At 34.2% G+C, this 19,828-nt stretch overlaps 1 protein-coding gene across 1 annotated transcript in view; it reads left to right on the top strand.

Annotated features, from left to right (window-relative positions):
- The window catches only part of TBCA (tubulin folding cofactor A), a 67,617-nt gene that overhangs the window by 39,549 nt on the left and 8,240 nt on the right, over positions 1-19,828 (top strand). Inside the window, exon 2 of the mRNA XM_019728165.3 lies at positions 15,636-15,741. Within this exon, the coding sequence (XP_019583724.1) occupies positions 15,636-15,741 (106 nt within the window). The remainder of the gene's footprint in view (positions 1-15,635; positions 15,742-19,828) is intronic.

Here is a 19,828-nt window from a genome sequence, read left to right as displayed (position 1 = left end):
TCCCTCCCTTCAACATATAAGCAAGTTTGAGTTAGCGCCTGTGTCTTTCTTTAACCCCAATGCTGCAGTGTTACTTGGGTTTTTTCAGGTTGACCATAGAGAGGGATGTGTGTTACAGATGTGTTCATATATGATCATGGTAGTCTATGCCCAGAATCAGGACCCTAACAGATTCTACCAAAAACTCATATGAAGTAGTCCAGGAAGAGTGCGTAGAACAACAACTTCCAAAAAGTTGCGATGCTCTTAAAATGCAATAAAATACATTATTTATATATTATTCTGTTTTTGTGAAGTAAAGTTAGAGGCTCTTCATGTTTTTACATGCTCACACCTGTTGTTCATGGGAGGTATGCCTCCAGCCGTGAAAATGCAACAGTGTTTACTGACAAATTCAGAAAGTCAGGCTGTAAAATGACTGTTTTACTTCAAGTGAACAATTGGAAAATAAAAGTGGGGAATATTTAAGATAATTCAAACTTTTTTAAATCGACAGACTATAATTAATGTGACAGACAAGAAAGATTTGGAGGGTTTCAGAGTCATTGGGAATCACTAATCTAATCTTATAATAATTAAGAAAATTTTGTTATATTGAATTTTCAAACCAAGTTTACCAGCTATTAAAATTATGTCAAATACAGCTCTATATTAAGTACCATTACCCACTATAATTTAAAAGTAATATTTAAGCAGTTAAAGACTTAGAAAATTGGCTTGAGTTTAAAAAATGCTTTATATATGGTAAAGTACAAAATAAATATACATTGAAAGTGGGCCCTTTAATATCAAATTACTGTATGTGTATACTTTTAAATAGGGTTATAATATGAAAGTTATTTCTAATTCTTACCTTTTTCTGAATGGAAATTATTACCAGTTAATTATTATTTTGTCATTATTCTGTACATAGGTCTTAAACAATACCTCAATATCAGTATATAAATATAGAAAAAAATCTTTGTACGTGTTTCTTCTTGAACCATTTTGACCTAATGAGCAAACCTTAGTACAATAAACTGAATAAACACATTACATTTCAAAGTACCTCTGTATAATGCTAATAATCCCAAAGTTATGAATTGTTCTCTGGATCCTAGAGCTCTACAACTGAAAAAATCCCAGATTTAGCTCCCAAATTTTCTCATCAGTAATTCTGAGAATAACTTGAGTTGATGGATTACCAAGGATAATTATTATCTAAAATATTGTTAAATCAGGCTTATTTTATATTTTGATAAAATTCAGATATCCTAATTGATGCTAACTTTTATTATCTGAGAAGCTATGGTCATCAATCAGCTAACGTCATTTGCATCGGATATTTTCTTTGCCCATTTTAGTTATGATAGCCAATATTAGTTGAGAATCCATCATTTATCCATAAATTTTAGGCAAACTGAACTATTTCGCAGACTGGAATGATGGTGTTGGATATTCCTCTGCTAATACTCTGGTTTGTAAGGGTCCTTCTTCAGATGCTGCTTTAAATCCCTTTTGGATCCAAGTCACATATTAACAATTTTGGAAGTAAAATCATGAGTAATACTATAATAGTACAGATGTAGTTCATCCAGTGCAGTACCATTTACCTACCATGTTCTTTGCCTCTTTTGATGATTTTTTTTTTTTTTTTAATGAGGGTGCAGCTCACAGTGGTCCATGCGGGGATCGAACCGGCAACCTTGGTGATGTTTTTAGCACCATGCTCTAACCAACTAAGCTAACCTACCACCCCTTCTTCGCCTCTTAATACATCGAAGATTGAACTGACTGGTTTTTGTTTTTATTTTTCAGTAGCTGCATCACACTCTTGGTTCATATTGAGCTTGCAGACAACTTAGCTCTTTTTCCCTGAACTTCTTACACGCCAGACTACTTTATCCAGTAGTTGTGTGATTCTGATGTTGACAGTTCAAGTTGGGGAAAGGGGTATTGTTTCAGAATAAGATGATGATGAGCTCAGTTTTCAATCTGCTTCAGTTATTTGCTGGTAGGATGTCTAAATAGAGATGTTATAAAGACAGAGATATGGGTCTGGACAGAGGATAAAAAGTCAAATGTACAGAGAGATTTGTGAGTTTAGGTAGTAATTAAAGCTGTCAGAGTGTTTTGTATGGAGATGAAGCGGCTGTGGGGGAGGTACTGTTGCTTTCTCAGAAACTCAAGCAGAAGCGATTCACGGTAGTGTCCTCAGCCCTTTCATTATCTCAGAACTTTTTAAGGGACAGTTTAGAGGATTAGGGAAATAGTTTTCATTTGTGTTTTGTGAATTATTTAAGATTCCTAGGATTTATTAGTTTATTAATCTCTGAAGTTCACAAGATTACAAAAAAAACGTGGTATTTTGTGTTTGGCATGCATCTTTTTAGCTGTTTACAACAGATGTCTATTTATTAAAATTAATTAAAGCATATATTCTACATGGGCAGTGAACATAACTCGAACCATCTCCAGCTTAGTGGATTCATTAATGAATAGTAGAAGATAACGTAACAAATACCATCAGATTAAACATTTGATTTCTTTCATTTAGGATACACAAATTGATAGCATGCTGCTTCCAGTGGTGGGAACTGAGGGGCCAGGGGCACGGTGTGTGGGTAGTGGGTTGCCTTTTCATTTTATACTATTTTGTGCTATTCAAATTTTGAACCATGGAATGATTTTACTTTTGGAAAAGGTAAAAGAAGTTTAAATTTTGAAAATTACTTCTGAGATAGCATGATGTGTTAGAAAGTATTGACTCTTGAAGTTAGAAGACAAGATTTCAAGTCCTGATCTCACCATTTCTTGGCCAGCTGGCCTTAGGTGAGTCATTTCACTCCTTTGAATTGCAGTTTCCTATTTGAAGATGGAGATGATGATAGCTGCCCTGCTTACCTCTCAGGGTAATTGTGAGTTCCTTCTGTAAACATATCTGAGAGGCACACACTCTGATAGGTGCTGATAGGAGACACATTTCCAGTCCTCAGGGCATCCACTTTCCAGTGTGGAAGTAGATTAAATTTTAACCTATTGTGATACATTCTGTGATGGAGATAAGTATGCTATGAAGAGCCATAGGAATGATCCACTGTGGCAGCGTGGGGAGTGGTAGGGTAGGGGTTAGAGTGGTCCTTCTGGAAGACAAGGACCTTTGAGTTAAGCTTTAAAGAATGAGTGGGGCAGGGAAAGAGGATGAGAAAGGAGAGCAAGCACCATCTCCAGCCCCGTCTCAGGTGACGTGGGTTTGTATGGAGCACATTTGTGTTAAGACAGGATGCCATGACAGATTTTTCCTTAGTTTTGCTGACTCTCAAAATCTTGACTATATTTACTAGTTGAAATTTGGGAATAGCTGAAAATCTTACTTGACTTTATAGTGACCACAAAAGAATTAATAGAGAATGACGAACTCACTGAATTTTAACTACATGCATATAGACCATGAACACTAAATCACCAGGTTCTGATGTCAATTTTCAGTTCTTCCTCACCAAGGAACTCGTAAGAGTTCTTAATTGAGTTGGCTAAGCAATTAGCTTCTAATTTGCAGTCTTCTTGGATTTTTCCCATATAAAAAAAAAATAGATTTTGTTTTCCTGCCTCTTTCATAATATTTTTGTCCTAACATACTTTTGTAAAGACATTTCTTTTGTGTGTCTGGGGTCTCATTACTAAACCTTTAGTCTTCAAAAGCCTAAAATTCACTCTAAATAGTCTTTTATTCTAATTTCTATAGAATACTTTCAGCTAATGTGTTTAGCAGAAAAACTTGTCTACTTGTTAACTCACATATCTTCTTTTCCTATCATGAATACTTTTGTCCTCTTCACTAGGGAAGATATGGATTTTAAATCCATTTGACAAGAAGTTATGAGTTCCAAGTTATAAGTGGATACACTTTACCTGGTGATATATTGTTTCCTTTGTAGAATCTTTAAACATCTTACCATAATAGTTTACAAACAGTAATATTTACTTAATGCCCCTTCCTGTAAGTTATAGTTTAGGAGCATTGATATTTTACTAGTTATTTGTTTGTTTTGAATTTTTTTGTAGGAGTTTATTTGAGCTAAACTGATGACATATGCTGGGAAGCAAGACCTCAAATGCTCTGGAGAATAACAGTTTTGCAGCTTCTTTTATGCATTTGAGATTAAAGAGGGAAGTGAGGAAAATTAATTACAAGGGAGAAAGCAAGGTGGAATTGGATTATAGGATAGTTAACAAGATTATGTGCTTTCTTAAGGATGGTTTTGCCTTCCAGGGGTATTCTGACATCTCAAGGTGTGTTAACCTAGATAGATGCACAAGAACAATGGACAGAGCTTGGCTTAAAAACCTCTCACAAAAAGAACTTTTAGGCCTGAGGCATGACTGCCCACCATGACTTGCCTATTTAGAAATTTATGATCAGATCATCCTGTGAGGTTACTTTCCATAGAACCTCTTTTTTTTCATCTACAGTCCTCTGGTCATCAGTGAATCCAAAGGATACATTGATTTGCCTATTTAGAAATTTATGATCAGATCATCCTGTGAGGTTACTTTCCATAGAACCTCTTTTTTTTCATCTACAGTCCTCTGGTTATCAGTGAATCCAAAGGATACATTGATGACCATCCTTTTCCTCAGGTAGTGTGGTCTCACAGTGCTAGGTAGGCTCATTCCTAGGAAGTCTCAGTATCATCTTGTTGAACATTGGTGATGGGGCAGTACTATAACCATGGGATCTGAGTTGAGGCCGAATTTTCTCCAAAAGGGAAGGGCAGGTAAGTGGAAAGCAGGTCTTACGGACTTCATTGCTTCATTGTGACAAAAACACTTGGGATCATTTCTATCCTGTGAACTACCGTGGGCCGAGTTTTGCCTTCTGTCTCGTTTTCTGTATTTGGCATCTAGTATAACATTTACATGAGCCATGAAAAGAGTATTAACAGTTGTCTTATACATGCTCAGTAATCCTAAACGGACTATATAAAAAAAAACCCCAAAGAACAAGTATAACTATTATTATGATTAATGTCATTAGCAGACAGTTAAAGATAACACAGATTCTGAGTTCATTATCAATCCTTAGGTACAGAGGGCTTGTCAGTGTCTTGGGATAGCTCTCTACCCCTGTTGTCAATGGCTTCTCATCCTAGAGGAGATATTTTAATATTTAACATCCAATATCCTATAAGTTATAGACGTACTTTGTAAATTGAAAATATAGATAGAAGGTAGTACTGTTTACTATGGATATTAGCCTGTAGTAAGCACTGTGATTATTAAAAACAAAAATTTTTTAAGTTTTATACTAATTTAATTTTAAGTGTGAAATAGAGACTTTTGCACAAAATTTACATGTAATGTTTCTTAATACAATAGAAACATAAAATTACGTATTGTGTAGGATATTTCCTCTTTTCTTTCTTTATGTTTATTTGTCTATAAGAAGGAACAAGTGAGGTTTCTCAATGTCTAAGTGATTTATCAATTTAGAATGAATTAGCCCAAAGTAAGAAAGCATGATTTCTGTACCTGCAGAACAGTCTTCTGCTGTTAAAGACTGTCAGTCACTTCAGATGCTTTTAGCTTCGAAGTACTAGAAAATCAAACTATATGTGGCTTAAACTGTGAGGATATTTATCATCTTACCCTCGGATATCTAGAGATAGGGTCCTTTCAGAGTCGGTTAATTTGGTAGTTTAATACCATTATCCAAGTTTTAAGTTCTCAACATCCCAGAGAGACCTGTCCTTTTAGGCTGGATCTCATGATCCCAAGGCACCTGCCACAAGTGGCAGGTGTCACACACAGGTGACACTGTCCAGTAAAGAGAATTATACCTGCTTATATCACATTTAGGAAGAATGACAACCTTCTCAGAAGCCCCCAGCAGATGGCCCTTTTGTAGCTTTGGCCAGAATTGGGTCACTTAACACATGCCCAACTATCACTTGGCAAAAAGAGTGAGAACATTATGATTAGCTCCTTCCCTTGAAGGACAGGGCTTCTTGGATGATCATAATCAAAATTAGATTCTGTTGGCAAGTAAGAAGTGGCTGTTGGGAAGGCAACCAATAATGCCTGTTGCGATTTAGTCCATTTTAACTTTTTTATGTGTTCAAATGTTTGCGAATTACTTTAAAAGATAAAAAGTGTATCACTAGTGGCTAAGAGTGTGAACTTCGGAATAAAACAGTTCTTTGGCACTTAATAGCTGTGAGAACTTGGACAAGCTCCATGAATTTCAATTTAGTTACTACTAAAATGGGACTCATAATGGTACCTATTTTATAGGGTTGTTTTGAGAATTAAATAACAATGTTTTGATGTAGTATTTGGCCCATAGTAAGTGGTCAGTGTGTGTTAACTGCTTTTATTATCATATTTTAATGTTAGCTTATCTCGAATGATTCAGGCTTTTGCCTAAATCTGTTATATATCCTGTTTCATGGGATACCAATATTGTAACTGTCTCTTCTTGAGTTATAACTGTTGGTTAAACTTCACCACAGGGCTAGTTTAGGGGGAGCAGATTGGATGATGGCCATCAAAAATGCTAAAACATCAAAAATCATTCATCCAGCCTGACTTCTTTCATCAGTGTTGCTATCTAACTTCAGCTTAATTTTCATTAGTATTATCATTTTTGACCGAAGTTTCATGAAATATGGTAGCTTATATTTTATTCATTTCTGATATATTAACCCTGGTTCAGTTCTTTTTTGATGCTAAAGACTATTTTAAAAACATTGTGGGGAGACATAATTAAGAGACTGTAAAATGGGAATAATACTTAAATAGGATTATAAATATTAAATGCAATAAAGTACACAAAAGTCTGTTCATATTTGGTCTTCAATAAAAGTTCTTCCTTCATCTCTTATACAATAAAAATCTCAAAAGTATTGTTTGTTTCTTCAGCGATATCAAAGTTTATTGTCAGTTATACCTGTAGAGGAGAACTGTATCAATCAGGAAAAAGAAAATCATACTATGGATTTCAAACAGGGATTTAATATAGGGAATTGATTACATAGGTAGTGGTATAATTTTTAAGAAATGCTGAAGTTTCATTGGCTGGCCAGGGTCATCTCAAATTTTTATGATAAAATTTGGTAGACATTCCTTAGCTTTTAAACAAACTTTAAAAACAAATTGAGTATTTCAGACTAGTGGAGAAAAAATGTATTTTGCTCATAGGTCTATTCTAAAAGTTGAAAATGAATAAATAGATTATAATTATTTAAATATGGTATGTAGTATAGGGTTACATTTCTTTCTCAGTAGATCCTGTGCTGCTCAAAGGAGATTATTATTCTAAATCCAGCTTAGATGAATTTTCTTTTTCATTAATTGCTTCATATTACAACCACAACTCTGTGTGGGGGTTGCTTTTCCTGGAATTTCTAATTGTCTTCCATTTTTTATCATTGAGGGGAAAAAAACGCATAAATGACTTCTCTTATACCTTCTTACTCATTGTATTTGTTCCTTAGAATCTATTCCATTTCTCTTCTTAAAGATGTTTCCATAAGTCTCCACACTAGATTTTCATTTAGACTGATTGTTTTCCAGGCCTACAGCACCGTTTTAATCCTAGGACTTTTTTCTTTCATTAGACAGTTGCATTACGTTGACAATGGTTTCTTTTCTTGATTTTTCATCTTCAATATTCTGGAGTACATTCTTAAGTAAATTTCTCAGAAAGGGGTTATAGTAGATAAACTTTTTGAATTCTTGTATAACTAAAAAAAAAAGTTCCACTGGCCTATAACCTCTTTCATCAGTCATTCACATGACTTACTGCCTTTTTCAGATCTTAACTCACTTGACCCTTCTCAAAGAGCCCTTCCCTGACTGTCCTATTTTAAATTGCAAAATCCCCTATTTTACCAATTCACTGCTTTTTTGTATAGGACTTGATCACAATTTCACAAGCTATGTACTTTGCTTATTTATTGTACTTATTTCCTCACTAAAAATTGTCATGGAGCAGAGATTTTTGTAATTTTGTTCACTTGATACATACAATCATGCCTGGCACATAGTGGCCTCTTAGTAAATAAATACTGAGTGAGTTAGTGAATTTTTTTCCTCACTATTATAGTTACAAATCCAGGTTTTACGTAATTTTCTCTCAGCACTTTGAAGGGATTGCCCTATTGTCTTCTATTATCTAGTGTTATTAACATAAAATATAATGTCCGTCTTATTCATTTTCCTTTTATAGGCAACCTGTTCTCTTTTTGAAAGCTTTAATTTTCTTGGATCTAAAAAAAAAAAAATTTTCTTGGATCTCTGGGAATTCTCAACAATGTACATAGATACGGGTTTTTTTCACTGATTCTAGTTGGCACTTACGAAGCCCTTTCAATTAAGATTGTTTTTTTCAGCTCTGGGAAATTTTATTTAAAAGTTCTTCCCCTGGTGCTTTTCTGTACTATCTATAACTCCTAATGGTTATCAGATTTATAGTCTCTTCCCTTGACTTTCCATTTTCCTTATTTTTCTCTTTTGAATTTTATATCTCTTTAATTAAGTTTTGATATGCTTATTAATATTTAAGCAGTGAAATCTGGCATACTATTTTCTTTGACTAAAATGAAATACCAAATAGGCTGAAATAGGATAGATTGATTTAATATTTATATTTTGTACATTACTAATGATAATGAATGACAAAGGTGGTTATCACATCAGTATTGGAAAAGAACTTAGTCTAATTTCTCATTAGACACTATATATTTTAAATATTATGTAATAAGAAAATGTTTCACATCAACAAAATTTATGAGTAGAGATGTTCATCACAGTATTATGTATAAAGTGATGTGGGGATGGCCTAAATGTCCGATAGGATAATACTTTAATAAGCTGTCACTTTGGTACTATAAAATGCTTTGTAGTCCCTAATGGCTATATTTTCAAAGAATGTTTAATGATATTGGAAATGATACATTATTTTCATATATATACATATATATAAATTTTTGCATATACAGGTTTGAAGAAAAAGACTAGTTGAAAATACTCAATGTTAACAGGTCTATAATTGCTTATACAAAATCCTTGGGTCCATGCATATTTCTGAATTCCAAATTTTTTAGATTTTGGAACAGTAGAATATGCATTTACATAATAGCATCTAGAGAAGTACTCTATAATCAAACACATTAATATTTCTGCAGTGAAACGTGTGGCAATTTACATTTGGTAGGATACATAAAGTTTATAAATAGTTTCATATCATTTGAGGTTACATTTTGCCTCTAAATGAGTTTGTGGAAAACTTAATTTTAAATTTTTCTAATTTTTTTACCTTTTGGATTTCAGAATTATGTGCATTTTGGATCAGTAGTCATTCATTTGGGCAGTGAGATTATGAATGATTTTTAAAATTTTGTTTTTTATAATTTTTATGTATTCCTATATTTATAGGAACATAGACATATGTTTGCTACAGAAAAAAATATTTTAGTAACAAATTTTTAAACTGTGACTATACATACTTAATTGAGTTAAATTTTCTTATTAAATCTTAGCCTTCTCTAGGGAAAGGAAGAAGAGCCAAATTCATCCAAAGATATTTATTCATTAATTTAGCAAATACTTAATCTAGTAATTACTATTTTAATAAACATAGATAACCTGATAAATCACCAGGGAAATTAATATTTCAAACCATGATATAATACCATTTCACACTCTTTTTATGTTCAGAAATTTAATAATTTTGACAATTACAGTTATTCACCAGGATGCCAAGAAAAAATACGGAATTCATACATGGCAGGTTTGGTATCAATTGATGCAGCCACTTTGTAAAGCAATTTGATAATATCTGGTGAAGTTGAAGTCATATATATATATATATATATAGAGAGAGAGAGAGAGAGAGAGAGAGAGGGGTTTTATATACAGAGGGTGCCAAAAAAATGTATACACATTTTAAGAAGGGAAAACTATTAAAATTATAACATATACTGATAACAAAAGATGAGTACAAGTCATGTTTGACTTTTGCAATTACAAGAGGTGCTCAAAGCGGTTACCATCAGCGTCCAGACCCTTCTGAATGTGGTGAACTACTGCTTGAGCAATGTTGACCAAAGTGTCCACTTGTATACATATTTTTGGCACCCCTCGTATATAAAACCTTTTCTGTGTCATGTGACTTAGTACATTGATTTATACTGTTTAAGAGTGAAACCTTTTCACTTTCTACTTCCGCATCTTACCCTCTCATTTTATTCACTATAATTTTGTATGTTGTATTACTGGGTTCTCACTGCTTTTTGTTTGTTTGTTTATTTTGATATTCCAATAAGCCATACAAACACTCAGCAACTTTTCTTGTCAAATGTGAAGTGTACTTAAGTGTCTCTTCAATTTTGCTTGATCTATTGCTGCTGTTTTCCATAGACAAACACTTGGATGACCAACCAGAGTGGTCTATGGGCTTAGACATAGGATCCGATCTCTTTCATTGTATAACTTTCTCTAAAACCACATTTTTCTTATTTGTCAAGTTTTGTGAATCACTTTCGTTCCACTTCAGAATTGTCTTATGTATCTCATTAAATTGAAAATGTTAAAAGGCAGTGGAAAAGTTTATAGACTCAACTTTTTATTCATTCAACAAATACTGAGTGCCTACTATGTAAAAAGATCAAGAATACAGTATGGATATAACCTAATCCTGTCTTCAAGAAGCTTAAGACCCAAGTAAACTGGCTTCAGTGTAGTGTGAAAAATGCTGAGATGGTTAAGTAGGGGTTGGATGGAGTTAAGTAGAGTTCTTTCAAATCAGGAGTCAGCAACCCTTTTTTGTAAAGGATGAGACAGTATATATTTTAGGTTTTGTGGGCCATACAGTTCTGTCATAACTACTCATCTCTGCTGTCATTGCATGAAACCAGGCACAGATGATACATAAATGGATGAGTGTGGCTGTATTCCAACAAAGTGTTATTTATGGACACTGAAATTTGAATTCCATATGATTTTCACATGTCACAAAATATTATTTTTAATTTTTTAACCATTTAAAGATATGAAAACTTTTCGTAGTTCTCAGACTATACAAAAATAGATGGCAGGCCAAATTTGGCTCATTGGCAATAGTTTGGCAACCCTCATTCTACGTGTTTGAATTACAGGACATTATTGAATGTGCCTCTTTCTGGCCTATCCAATCCCAGCTACTTTCATTTACTAGGGGAGTTTAATAATCTACAAGGTTTAGAAAGATTGGAAGTGTCATTGCTAATCCCAGTTTTTGCATATCCCTGATATTCTGAATAATAATTGTGATTCTGTAAAGAATTACAATTTCTGTAAGAATTACAATTTTCTGATTAAGAAAAAACAGTAACATTGATGCGTTGATATGCAAGTTACTCCAGCACAAAAATTCCAAACTCAAGGGTGAAGTATGAGGCCTGAGTGTTTGGGAAACATGGATTTGTGTGAATTGGGGCAAAATGAATAGCACATGCCTCATCCAAAACAGTCATCAGTCACTATTTATCTCCATCCAATAGTGAAAATGCGGGCCCAGTATTCCCTGATGAAAACATCCAAGAGAAGCCAGAAATCCAGACTTATATGTTAAATCTCCCAATTGTTTAATGTGGTAACAAATTTGGTTTTGTTTTTTATTTTTAGCATTATGAATCAAATAAAACCATCTTTAGGTCTCATTTAAAGCAGTCTGGCAACTTGCTGTCTCTCTCCTAGCAAGTTTCTTTTTCTGTCTGTCTATCTATTAAATTTATTGGGGTGACATTGGTTAGTAAAATTATATATGCTTCAAGTGTACATTTCTATAATACATCATCTATATATGGCATTGTGTGTTCACCACCCAGAGTCAGTTCTCCTTCCATTTCCATATATTATATTTGATCCCCTTTTCCCTTTTCCCTCTTCTGACACCCCCGCCCCTTACCCTCTGGTAACCACTACACTATTGTCTATGTTTATGAGTTTTTGTTTGTTTGTTTGTCTTGTTCCTTTATTGCTTTCAGTTTTATATTCCACATGTGAGTGAAGTCATATGGTTCTTAATTTTTTCTGTCTGACTTAATTTCTCTTAGCATAATCATCTCAAGATCCATCCATGTTGTTGCAAATGGCAGTATTTCATCTTTTCTTATGGCCGAGTAGTATTCCATTGTGTATATATACCACGTCTTTATCCAATCAACTATCAAAGGATACATTGGTTGTTTCCATGTCTTAGCCACTGTGAATAATACTGCAATGAACCTAGGGGTACATATATCTTTATGGATAAATGTTGTCAAATTTTTTTGGATAGATATGAGAAGAGGGATTGCTGGATCATATGGTAATTCTATTCTTAATTTTTCTGAGGAACCTCCATACTGGTTTCCATAGTGGTTGTACCAATTTACATTCCTACCAACAGTGTATGAAGGTTCCTTTTTCTCCACAGCCTTTCCAACACTTGTTGTTATTTGTCTGGTTGATGATAGCCATTGTGACATGTGTGAGGTGGTATTTCTTTGAGGTTTTGATTTGCATTTCCCTAATAGCTAGTGAAGTTGAACATTTTTTCATATCTGTTGGCCATTTTACAAGGTGTGATCAAACAATATGGTGAATGTTTAAATAGAAAAAATTTACAGTAAAAGACACATTGCCATTATTCTCCCTCACAATACTCCCCCTCACTATGAACACACGTATCCCATTGTTCTTGCCACATTCTGAAGCAGTTCTGGAAATCCTCTTTCGTGAGTGTCTTTAGTTGCCCTGTGGTGGCTGCCTTGATGTCCTGAATCATTTTGACTTTGGGGAAGAGCCAGAAGTTGCACGGTGCCAGATCCAATAAATAAGGTGGATGAGGACACACCGTAATGTTTTTATTTGACAGAAATTGCTGTACCAGAAGCTATGTGTGACATGTGACACGGAGCATTGTCATGATGGAGGATGATTTACGACACACTTTAAAACACACCTCCAAAAAAAACAACAACACACCTCTCAATCGTAGCTCACACCCAACTGACTACACTGAACAAGTTGAAACTTGTCACACACTGTTACTGAGGTTCCATGGAGCCACTTCCCATATTGAAGATCTCTGCCTTTCCGTTGCATGGCACTCGGCAGCAGCATTCACCGTATTTGTTGATCACAACAGAAAGGCTCCATGTCACACATCACTTCTGGTACAGCAATATCTGTCAAATAAAAACATTACAGTGTGTCCTCATTAACCTTATTCACCGGATCTGGCACCAGTGTGACTTCTGGCTCTTCCCCGAAGTCAAAATGATTCAGGACATCGAGGCAGCCATGACAGCACAACTAAGGACATTCATGAAAGAGGACTTCCAGAACTGCTTCAGAGAGTGGCAAAAACAATGGGATAAGTGGGTTCAAAGCGAGGGGGAGTTTTGTGAGGGGGATTAATGGCAATGTGTCTTTTACTATATAAATTTTTTAAATTTAAACATTCACTATTGATTAATCACACCTTGTATCATATCATACATCTTTAAGATTTGTCAAGCAGTATTTTTTAAGCTTATTTGACCACTAGTGTACCATGGAATAGTTTGGAAAACACTGGAGTACATATTTTAAATCACACTGACATACATATACATTTAAGTAGTTTATCATTTGATTATTATTATCCTCATGGTTGTCATTTCTTAAAATTTCACCTTTTTATGTCTGTCCTTTTGTATTGCTCTTACTTATTTCTTTATTTTCCTTTTATATATTTATTTGTCCAACTACTACAAGTTTTTTGAAGTTGCTATGTTTCCTTGTAGGTATGGGTTTGTAAGACTAATGGAAAATATTTGCTGTTAATTTTGAATGTAATAAATGATGATTTTTTATTTGTGCTTGTTATTTTAACTTACAGCCTTTGCAAAACTTGTGAAGGAGAGCAATGTTTAGAGAATTACAACTATTAGGTCTATTTAAGTACCTGTCTAATTGAATTTTGCTTTATTCTAGAAATGTTTTAAAATATAGCTAAAGGAATAACTAGCAGACGTTAAACTCATTCAAAATTGTGCTGCTCAGAGATAATTATTAGCATCTAACTTTTTTGATAAGAGTAATACTTATACATGGGGGGAAAGCTTTTATTCGAAGGCATAGAATGAAAGCCTTCCTATTTGCTTCCCAGCTAACCTTCCCTACCCCAAATTATTAAGGTATTTCTTCTCACGTAACTGCAAATAGTAGTTTCCGAAGTGTCCTCTTTTATTTGTTTCTTGAATATCCTTTGTTGTTTGTTTATATTCATGGCAACATAAAATTTATACCCATTTTGTACCTTGGTTTTTTCACTGTGAGGTATTGTAAGATGAGTGTTTGAAGGTCACAATATTCTATAAATACTGTTAACATTGTGTTATATGTCTTATCTATGTCAGTAACATGAGGTGAAAATTCTAAACTGGAACATTTTAGTATTTTAATATTTAGTATGTAGTTTATGTGGTGATTTAAATCTGACTTAAAAACCTTCCGAGTAGTATGACAAAAGATTTTTTTTAAGATTTGCAAACTTGTATAAGTCCTATTAGAATATGAACATTAAATCATATTTTAAATCTTATTGTAATATGAAAATTAAATCATGTTTTGAAATCCATTTAGAAATCTTTATTGCAAATGATTAGACAAAAGCCATGTTCTAATGTGATTTTTAAATTCCATCCTAGTAACATGGGTCTAGAAGTTAAGTAAGCAAGCGGGTGGAGTAAGTTGCTTTTAATATGTATGGAGTATGAGAGCTTTTTCTTCTGCTCTTTAGATCATGTGAATATAGGAATGTTAGTATTGTCTTGGACTATACTTTAATATTAAAATTTTATTAACCAGAATTAGGGGAGATTGAGCTATTATGGTTCATTGAATTATGGTTATCTGAGGAATAATCAGTAGAACTTTGTATCATTCTATTCCTTATTGTTGAAAAATCTTCCTGATCTCTATCAATACCTTTTCTTGCTTTAGTAAATAAATACTTGTTTGTTTCCACTACTTGCCCATGAAAGAACCATGTCTAAATTATCGATCCCAGTTCCTCACACAGGCAAGGTCAGGCATAAAATTACAGTACAATGAATACTTGTCAAACAGTTTTGTTGTTGAAAATAACCTCATCTTTTCTTTGTTTTGGATTTGGCATGCAATACACTGATTTTTAATTAATTAATGAATTTATTTATTCATTTATTTATTTTTTCCCCAGTAAGCTGAGCTTTTACCATTATGTTGTTTTAAGTACATGTATAAAAGTGTGGAAAACGTATCAAAAAAAAGGGAGACAGAAATGTTAGTACATAATAATTTTGAGTGTTGTTTTTCACATTGTAAATACAATTATTATAATGCGAAGTGTTTTCAATTAAAAATTTAGAAGTTGCATGCTTTGATAGATTACATTGCGTTAGGCAGGTATTGGACTTAAGGGCATGAGGATCGTACTGACATCTATGGCTAAAGTATTTTTCTTCTCTTCCCTGTCCTCCCCATCTAATACATATACTTTGGTATTTTAAGTATGTTTTATAATTACGTAGTTTCTTTGTTTCTTGTGGTCTGTTTGCTAGAGAGAAAGTTAATTCTCCAAAACATTTTTTGTTTACTTATAGATTGGCCAAAGAAAAAATGATGTATGAAAAAGAAGCAAAACAACAAGAAGAAAAGATTGAAAAAATGAAAGCTGAAGATGGTGAAAATTACGCCATTAAAAAGCAGGTAAAATTATATCTTAAATAATAATAGCTAACATTTACAGAATACCATATTAACTAATGCATTAACAGCTCTAATATTATTTACTTCTTTACTATTAAAACCTCCACTTAAATATGAGGAATCTGAAACACCAGTTAAATAACTTGCCTAAGGTCACACAATTGATAAGTGGCATGGCTGGGATTTGAACATGGGCATTCTGGCTCTGGAATTTGTACTCTTAACCTTTAAGCTATACTGTCTATTCAATTTTAAGTATCAAATATAAAAATGACCTAATCTTGTATTAAATATACTTGTGTATTTAAATTCACAAATATTTTCCCCAAGCCGATGTGAAGACCACCAAAATAACATATATATGTTGTCATGTGTGTGTGTGTGTGTGTGTGTGTGCATTACACTTTTCAGTAGTTACTTCTGATTATCTTTGTAACAAATTTCAGTCTCCTTAGCATTTCATACAAGGCTTGTCTTGATTTGGGTACCTGCTTATCTCTCCATCTTCATCTCTTGCCAGTCACTGCCTGGACCTATTAGGTTCTCCTTTTAGTTTCCTGAATATGCCCTTTCCCCTTTGCCTCAAGATATTGCACATGTGTGTGATGCTCTTCCTATTTTTCATATCTACCTTTTCCTTATTAATTCCTATTCATCCTTAAACCCACCCTACACTTCACCTCAGTGCCGAGTTAGGTCCCTTCTCTCCGTTCTCCTAACACCTTATTTATTCCCACTGTAGCATTTATTGAATATTCAATCTTCGCTAACACTTGTTTCATAATCCCGTGAGAAAATAAAGGCTATCAGGGAAACTTTCCCATATTCCCACCACAAAAATCTTATCAACCTACCTGCATCTGTGCCTATGCTACCTTCTTTCCTGTTAGAGTGGATTATGTGCCCTAGCCCTTGTGACAGCCATTAGTGACATTGTTATCACTTCTTTGTCCTTATCTTCCATAATCTCAACAGCATTGGACACAAGTAACCACTCTCTCCTTGCAACACTTTTATATTGGCATCTTTGATAGAACTGCCTCCTGCTTTTCTTCTGTTTCACTGCCACTATTCCTGTTTCCTTTGCTGAAACTCTCCCTCTCTCCTCTCTCCCACCCCCCCAACTACCTACTTCCCCTGACACACACACACACACACACACACACACACACACAATTGTTTAAACCTCTAAGAGTTCTATCTATAATTCCTCTCTAAGTAATCTCATACCTTCCTATAACTTTTAAGTACCATCTCTATGCCCATTTGTTTATTCACTCGACAGATATTCATTGAACTCCTGCTACTTACCAAATACTGTTCCAGTCACTCTTAATCATGGCCTTAAAAACAACAAAACAAGCAAACAAACCCCCAAAATGCCTGCTTATTTGGTGTTCATTCTAGTACCAGAATCTTCCAAATTTGTATCTCTGGGACTGACCACGCCAGCTATATATATTCAACTAATCACCTGCTTGACATATCCTCTTGGGTGTCCAAAATAAAAAATCTTGGTCTTCCCAACCCAACCCACTCCCCCAAAACAAAAAGCTATTCCTTCTCTTGTTTTCCTCCTCTCAGTAAATGGTTATTTCCACTCTAGATACCGAAGCCAAAAATTTAGTGGGTCCCTTCTTGATACTTCTCTCTCTTTCTAATAATCATACATAATATCCCCAAGACCTGTTTCTTATTCCTTCTATTGCTTTCTCTATTGCCACTATCCTAGTCCAGTCCGCTGTCATTTCTTGCCTTGTACTATTGCAAAAGCCTCTAGTTGGCATACCTCTTTGTTTCTTGACACCCTCCATCCCTTTCCCTATCACAACAGCCAGGTTGATCTCTTCAAAATGTACATTGGATCACTTGCTCCTTTACTTAAAATCCAGTGATCAGTGCATTTAAAATGAAATCCAGATGACCCTAGGAAAAAGAAGAGTATGAACAAGCTTATACAGATATATCTGAAGACTATTTTTTAAATCAGCTTTACGAGCTCTCAGTGGTTTTCATCACATAAATAATGTTACAAATGGTAAAAGTGCACACATAATCCAGACTTAATTTGGCAAAATTAATCAAAGTGGATTTTTCTGTAGGTAGTTGCTTTCTGCAGTGCAAAAGCAATGCAGTGGCACCTGAAAGATCTTCCCCTGGCTATACAGGGAGAGAACCTTCTTATTTTCTTGAGTTTCTAAGAGCGGCTGCCTTCCTCTACGTGTGGTATATAGCAAAGGACATTTGTGTGTCATATATTCATAAATTGGGGAAGGGTTTGTAAACAGATGTGTAGATATAATAGGTCCCCCAACATGTTGACCTTTATAAACTAACTGCTCTTCATAAGGATTTACATATGATTTTAACTTTTTACTCTTAAATTATGATGGTTAAATTATTTTTTACTATATAGTCCCATAAATATTCATATCACTTTGTAGCGCTCTCACTTTAATGCCTCTACTGTTTTCCCACATCTAGTGAGAAACATAACAATAGTATATAACTTTATTTCATCTAGGTCCTTCTTGGACCCCACAGGCTGATTTTTCCAGTTGTGTAACTAGTGACCTCATTTAGTTTTTTCTTTGCTCTGTTCTTTTCATCACCAATAACCTATTTAAAAATAGCCCTATAGTTAGAATAGGAGTTGTAAGTTCCATGGAATGGGGAGTACATGTGTGTTCCCTTTCTAAATAATATTCTGCAAATAATGTCACAGAATCGGTTTCATTTCATTTATATGTATATATTGATCATCTTTCAGCAAAATCACTATAGGTAAGGATTAACTCTTTATTGAATCATGATTCTAATTGTTATTTTAAAATATTAGCCACTTACTGGTTATATCATTGATTACATATTCAGATGTAAAAGGGAAAAATTTTTGTTCAAAAGTTCTTTTTACATTCAGCCATGTTGAAATTCTTTTGTCACAGTGGTCATGGTTTATAACATGATTTCTTAGATTCCTAGTCATCCTAGTACTCAAATTCAAAAATATTGTCCCATATCTAATTACAGAACAATACAGTTTTCTGGTTGCTGTTGTCAACCTGCAATGTGTACAATTGTCAATTGCAATTTTGTTTCAGTCTCATGAAACCTTGTCTTTTGCCCAACCTATGCACTTTTCTCAAATTCCTTTTCCTAGGTTTAGCTATACTGTAGCTGGCCATTCATTTTTTTGTTATATGCAACAGGAGTTATATTTCCAGAAGCACTGCACTATTCCTGATTGCCTAGGACTTTAAGGTCGGTAGTGGTTTCTTGACATTTGCTGTGCCCCTCGTAGAAAATATCAAGGAAGCCAAGGCTGCATGTTGTAGGTTCTCTAGTCTTCTCCCTATGTTTCCTCCTCTTCTGAATTAAATGCTATCCTCAGCTGCTTCTCACTACTTTGGCTCTTCTCTCATTTGGATCCATTTTGCTCTGGTTTTCCTGGATCATCTGAACTGGCCCTATTTTATAACACACACTTAGGATGCTATCTGTCAGTCCCTACCAAACTTCTTGCCTGAAATTGGTTGCCACAATTGGTCTCTTCTGGAGAAGGCCTAATTTTGGTTCTTTTAAAACAAGTAGCTAGGGAGAAGTTCTAGGACCCTAAGAGGCCCAAATACTGGTAGTTCAAAGAGTTACGCTGCTATCCTTTTCTTTTCTAGCTAAATAATATCACACACCATTCAAATATGGCCCAAATTGCCTTTAGCTCTCTGCTTATGATATCCCTCCCTCTCCTCCCCCCAACTCTCCTCATCCCTCAGTTAGGGATGGATACGGACGAATTTGTCTTCAACTAGTGCAGATATTCTAGTTTTGTTTTGTTTTTTAACCTATCCTGGAGCATAAAGGATTGGCGATAATAACAGTCAAACATATCTCTGTTATTTCACTTGAGGCATGATTCCTTATTTTCTAGAAGTAATATTAAAAAGACAGACTAGTACAGTTTTTCAACCAAGATTTCTCAAAAAAACCTTGCAATTATTACATGTAATTAAAGTGTGAAATTTGTCTTTTTGAGAAAGATGTATGCACATTTTTTTGTGATTTACTGAAACATAAGTTAACATTCACA

This window comes from Rhinolophus sinicus, chromosome 3 (genome assembly GCF_057876585.1).
Source record: "Rhinolophus sinicus isolate RSI-liver-muscle chromosome 3, RSI-T2T, whole genome shotgun sequence".
Classification (NCBI taxonomy): domain Eukaryota; kingdom Metazoa; phylum Chordata; class Mammalia; order Chiroptera; family Rhinolophidae; genus Rhinolophus; species Rhinolophus sinicus.
Note: the sequence above shows the minus strand (reverse complement) of the source record. Positions and strands in the feature narration are given on the sequence as shown.